The sequence below is a fragment of the Chinchilla lanigera genome, unplaced genomic scaffold (genome assembly GCF_000276665.1).
Source record: "Chinchilla lanigera isolate Chin_1 unplaced genomic scaffold, ChiLan1.0 scaffold00162, whole genome shotgun sequence".
Classification (NCBI taxonomy): Eukaryota; Metazoa; Chordata; class Mammalia; order Rodentia; family Chinchillidae; genus Chinchilla; species Chinchilla lanigera.
This window is the reverse complement of record NW_004955563.1, coordinates 1,396,216-1,401,748: the sequence shown is the minus strand read 5'-3', so window position 1 is coordinate 1,401,748 and position 5,533 is coordinate 1,396,216. Positions and strand designations below refer to the sequence as shown.

At 64.4% G+C, this 5,533-nt stretch overlaps 1 protein-coding gene across 5 annotated transcripts in view; it reads left to right on the top strand.

Moving 5' to 3' along the window:
• Positions 1-641: 641 nt before the first annotated feature.
• The window catches only part of Evi5l (ecotropic viral integration site 5-like), a 16,414-nt gene continuing 11,522 nt past the window's right edge, over positions 642-5,533 (top strand). For all 5 annotated transcript variants that reach the window (XM_013509171.1, XM_013509170.1, XM_013509169.1 and 2 more), the window contains exons 1-7: positions 642-825; positions 2,277-2,466; positions 2,808-3,032; positions 3,106-3,180; positions 3,830-3,955; positions 5,105-5,248; positions 5,357-5,446. In XM_013509171.1, coding sequence (XP_013364625.1) covers positions 689-825; positions 2,277-2,466; positions 2,808-3,032; positions 3,106-3,180; positions 3,830-3,955; positions 5,105-5,248; positions 5,357-5,446 — 987 coding nt within the window. In that variant the 5' untranslated portion in view covers positions 642-688. The remainder of the gene's footprint in view (positions 826-2,276; positions 2,467-2,807; positions 3,033-3,105; positions 3,181-3,829; positions 3,956-5,104; positions 5,249-5,356; positions 5,447-5,533) is intronic.

Sequence of the window (5,533 nt, the reverse complement as noted above, 5' to 3'; positions counted from 1 at the left end):
CTCCCGGCAGGGCCCGCAGGTCTGGCTGCGTGTCCAGCAGGGCATGGATTCCCAGCACTTTGACGTGTCCCTGGCTTCCCAGCCCAAGGGGAGTCGACTCTTCCGGCCATGGGCATCACCAGACAATTAACAGTGGAGAATAATTGCCCTGGCCGTGCCAACAGCCCACTCAGGTTGATGAGATGGGGAAGGTCAGAGGCTCATGCCAGCCTCCCTGGACCAGCCTCGGCTGGGGAGCAGGGACCAAGCTGTCAGAAGGGCCTCTGCACCTCTGAGGTCCTGCAGGGGGCTTGGGACCTGGGATGACAGGAAGCCTCGGGCCCAGGCCCTGCTGCAGACTTGGCCTGTGGAGCCAAGCCTTGGCCTTCGTGCCCAGGGTTGGCAGGACGGCTCTGATGCTGGCTTCCAGCCTCCTGTCTCTACGCAGGAACCTGGCAGAGATCCCCATGCAGGGGTCTGGGTAGAAGAAGCTAACCTGGCTGGCCACTGGGTCAGGGCACATGGGAACCAGGGGTTCCCCAGGGGCAGCCCAGGGTTGGAAAGCCTGCAGTGAGGGGGGACAAGTGGACTCAGTGCGCCCAGAGCCAGCATGCAGGGTGGGCACCTACCCAGCACTGACCACACGCATCTCTGGTCCCCAGACAGAGTTGTAACCTGGCCCCGCTCGCAGCTGCTGAGCCTGCCCGCCATGGCGAGCCCCACTCTGAGCCCCGACTCCTCGTCTCAGGAGGCCCTGTCGGCCCCCACCTGCTCCCCCACCTCCGACTCTGAGAACCTCAGCCCCGATGAGCTGGAGCTACTGGCCAAGCTCGAGGAACAGAACCGGTGAGTGAGCCCTGGGGGGATGGGGCAGGGATGTGTAGGCGCAGCCCGGTCCCGGTGGAAGTTCCCAGGGTCCCTTCACGCCCCAAGCTGGGCCCACACTGACTGAGGTAACAGCTATCTGGGGACACTTGGAAAGGGCGTCCCCCTTCATCCTCACAGCCCACTGCACAAACGGGAAGAGACAGCTGAGCTTTCAAGAAGTCAAGTGAGCCAGGCGTGGTGGCAGACGCCTGCAATCCTAGCACTTTGGAGGCTGAGGCAGGGGGGCTGCCGTGAATTTAAGGCCAGCCTGAACCACATAGCAAGAGCCTGTCTCAAAAACTAAAAAAAAAAAGAGGTCAAGTGAACCTGGCTGCCATTTTCCAAGCCATTTTTGTACCCCACGCTCTTGCCACCTACGTCTCTGGCCTGCCCCTGTCTTAAAGGGCAAAGGCTTTGTGTTTTTGTGGGTTGTTCTGTTTTATTTTGTTCGCGGTGCTGGGGCTGAACCCAGAGCCTCCTGCAGGCGAGGCCAGCACTGGCCCCCCCAGCCATCCCCAGCCCAGCCCGGATGCAGCCCACCCCATGCACTGCGCGGCCACTCCGGGAAGTGCCTGGACCAGTCTTGAGGCCGTAGTGGTGGTGTCCAGGGGAGGGAGCAAGTCTTACGACGCGCTGCCGAGTCATTGCAGCAGCCCGGCCACATCCCCAGTGCCAGCTCCCTGCTGCACGGGCGAGCTGGGCGGGTGGACCGTGAACAGGGTGGGAAAGCCTGGCAGAGGAGGGGAAAACGGCGTGGGCTCAGGATTGGTTGGTTTGCACATAACAGGTGACCTTGCAGGGAGCTGGTCCTTTTCTTTCCCCAGGAACTAGCTGGCATCAGGAGGGCCGCTCCTCCAAGGTCCCCAAGGCCCAGCTGTCGAAGCGTCAGAAGCACAGAGTTGCCAGGCGCGGTGCCATGCTCCTGTCATCCTAGCATGCCAGGAGGCTGAGGCAGGAGGACTGCAAGTTCAGGCCCAGCCTGGGCAATTTAGTGACTTAGCAAGACCTTGTCTCAAAATTTAAAAAACGACTGGGCTGTAGCCCAGAGTGACAGTCCTGGATTCCATTCCCAGCATTAGAAAGAAAAAAAGAAACACCAAGTTAATATAGCCCCTCGGTAGTGAGGACAGGGTGACTGACTCTTGGTCGCCAGGTCTCCCCCTCTGAGCCCACCTGTGAAGTGGGGGTCCTCCCCAAACCCGCCCCCCAGCCTTGGGTGGGGAGTTAGATGAAGTAGATACGCAGGCACTGAGGCTGGTGCTTGGCATGGAACGCAGGTGGAGTCCTCAGGCCCAGGGGATGAGGAGCAGCCTCAGGCTTAGGTCACTGGCCAGAGTCACTCAGCAAAGATGACCTGGACTGGCCTCAGTCCGCTGGGAGCCCTGGTGCCCAGGCGGCCCTCACCACGGCCCGCCCCGCCCCTCCTTCAGGCTCCTGGAAGCCGACTCCAAGTCCATGCGCTCCATGAACGGCTCGCGGCGGAACAGCGGCTCCTCGCTGGTGTCCAGCTCCTCGGCCTCCTCCAACCTGAGCCACCTGGAAGAGGACACCTGGATCCTGTGGGGACGCATCGCCAACGAGTGGGAGGAGTGGCGGCGGCGGAAGGAGAAGCTGCTCAAGGTGGCGGGGGTGGCGGGAGGGTGGCCAGCGCGGTCACCCGGCCAGGGCAGCGCCTGGGGCCCCAGCCGGGGCAAATGGCAGAAGCAGAGCTGTGCGGACAGGGCACGGGGACCGGAGCGGGCACGGGGTAGAGCTGGAGAGGCCGTGGTGCCGCAGGGCCTCGTGCTTTCTGCCCTTGCTGCCCACGGAGGTGGGGGCTGCCCACCGCATGCCGTGGACGCTGGCCGCAGCAGAGGCCGGGATCCCCTCGGTGCCGCGGGCCAGGGCGGGCAAGGCGCCCCGGGGCTGCGCGGGGCCGGGTGGAGCCCAGCCCCGCCTCCAGCCCCGCCCCTCCCCGGCAGGAGCTGATCCGCAAGGGCATCCCGCACCACTTCCGGGCCATCGTGTGGCAGCTCCTGTGCAGCGCCACGGACATGCCAGTCAAGAACCAGTACTCGGAGCTGCTCAAGATGTCCTCGCCGTGCGAGAAGCTCATCCGCCGGGACATCGCCCGCACCTACCCGGAGCACGAGTTCTTCAAGGGCCAGGACAGCCTGGGCCAGGAGGTCCTCTTCAACGTCATGAAGGTCAGGCCCCACAGCCCCGGCCCCGGGTCAGTCCCCGGGTGGCCCTGTTCTCATGGCATCTCCTTCCTCCCAGGCGTACTCCCTGGTGGACCGGGAGGTGGGCTACTGCCAGGGCAGCGCCTTCATCGTGGGCCTGCTCCTCATGCAGGTAGGCGGCAGCGGGAGCACCAGGGGCACCCCAGGCTCCACCCTGGGAGGTGGACACAAGCAGGGATCCCCACCCAGTGCCCTCCCAGGGTCAGAGTCTTCGTCTCCAGCCACTTGTGCCCTCTGACAGCCAGGCCAAGTGCCCCAAGGGTGGACACGGGGCTGGGACCTGGCCTGGCTGGGTCCTCACACTGTTCGGGCCAGGACGGACACAGACTTGAGTGCCAGCGCCCAGGCTTGGACAGGGAGGGACTTAGGCCAGCCAGTGCAGTGCTCAGGGGACCCCGGGGGCTGCTCCAGAGGTGCCAGAGGCTGAGAACAGGGGGAAGGAGAAGAGCAGCAGGGGCAGCAGCAGGGGACAGGAGGGCGTCTCAGCTGGCGGGATGAGACTGTGGGCTCTGCAGCGGCCAGACCGAGGCTCACGTCCCAGCCCCAGTGTCCCCTGTGGGTGGCAGTCCTGGTGACGCCAGCCCGAGCTTTGCCATCGGAGCAATGGTAGCCACATGCATCACTGGGTTGCCCGAGCGCCCATGTTTCCGATCACAGACAGCACCTGTAAACGTCCTCGGGGCAACTCAGGGCCTGCGTGCATGGGGCCCTTGCAAGAGTGCCAGGCCTGTGCCCACACTCAGCCACGCCTGTCCCCCCAGATGCCCGAGGAGGAGGCGTTCTGCGTGTTCGTGCGGCTGATGCAGGAGTACCGGCTGCGGGAGCTCTTCAAGCCCAGCATGGCTGAGCTGGGGCTCTGCATCTACCAGTTCGAGTACATGCTCCAGGTGAGCAGCCTGGGCAGCCGGGAGGCCCTGTCCCCAGGAGTCCCCTGGCCTGAAAACACCAAGCCTGAGCGATCATGACCGGAAACCCCAGCCCACAGGGGGTGTCTGTGTCCGCGAGACCGGTGGGCACTGCCCTAGAGGATGCTGGGAAGGCCCAGGCGGGGCTTGCACTCACCCTGGGGCTTCCAGAACCTAAACCAAGGCTGAGGCCGGTGTAAGGGCTGCTGGCAGACACGCCCACGGCCTCCCTGGGCGCTGCTGTGGAGGGGGGGTGCGTGTTGTCTGGCTGCCGCTGCTGATTACGGAGCTCGCAGACGGCTGTTTATAAATAGCAGGCCCCCGCAGGGCCCACTCCGGGCTGGCAGACGGTGACGCACCCCCTACACACACTGGCCTGTGCTAGAAACCCACGGCAGGGGGCTGTGTGACTGGGGAGCACCCCGCTTCCCGAGGACAAACGGTATTCTAGCTGCGGGGCGCTGGTCATGCCACAAGCAGGGGCCCAGGCCTGCAGAGAAGGGGGCGTCCCTCCCCCAGGCGCAGCGACCCCACAGCCATGCAGACCTGTATATCCAGGCGCAGAGAGGCCCTGGCTCTGGGAGGAAACCCAGGGTCCTCATGGCTTCTCCGGCCTCAGTTTCCCCAGTGGTCTCTCACTTCCCAGCAGCCTGAGTTGGGGCCAATTAAATGGACATCCTCTGATCACCTCCATGCTGGGGGCTGTGGTGGGCACACAACCAGCAAGTCACACACCCAGGATGAACTGTGATAGCTCTGACCAGGGACTGTCAACCCCACGTCTCATTCTCTGGGTAGCCTTGGGAAGTGATAAACCCAGTTGAGCCCCAGAAGCCCCCTCTGGGGCAGTCAAGAAGACCCCACCAGCTGCTACCAGTAGAACCGTTGGGCCAGTCCCCACCCAGTGTGAACACATGACACACTGTAGCTGCCAAGGCTCCAGCCATCACTCCCTTTATTGCCACTTCATGTTCCTCATGCTGCAAGGAAGGGACCTGTGGGCAGACTTGGGCAGTTCAAGGAAGGCTCCCTGGGGATGGAGGCGTGGAGGCCCAGTATCCTGGGTGGGAGGGAACCAGCCCTGCCCAGCGCCACTTCCCCATGCCCTGCCGGCCTCCCCACACCCTGCAGGAGCAGCTTCCGGACCTGAACACCCACTTCCGCTCGCAGAGCTTCCACACGTCCATGTACGCCTCATCCTGGTTCCTCACGCTCTTCCTCACCACCTTCCCCCTGCCTGTGGCCACCCGAGTCTTCGACATCTTCATGTACGAGGTGAGGGTCTCAAGGGGCACCCACCCGCCTGCTGTGGCGGGTGAGCGCCCCCCGCCCCCCGAGTCCCAGACAGACCCGGCTGAGGCTCATCACCCGCCGCCTTTGCAGGGCCTGGAGATCGTGTTCCGGGTGGGCCTTGCCCTGCTGCAGGTGAACCAGGCAGAGCTCATGCAGCTGGACATGGAGGGCATGTCGCAGGTGGGCCGGGTACACGGAGGGGCCCTGCCTGGCCTGCAGACCCCGCACCTGGCCTGGGGCAAGAGGAAGGTCCAGGCCGCACCCGGG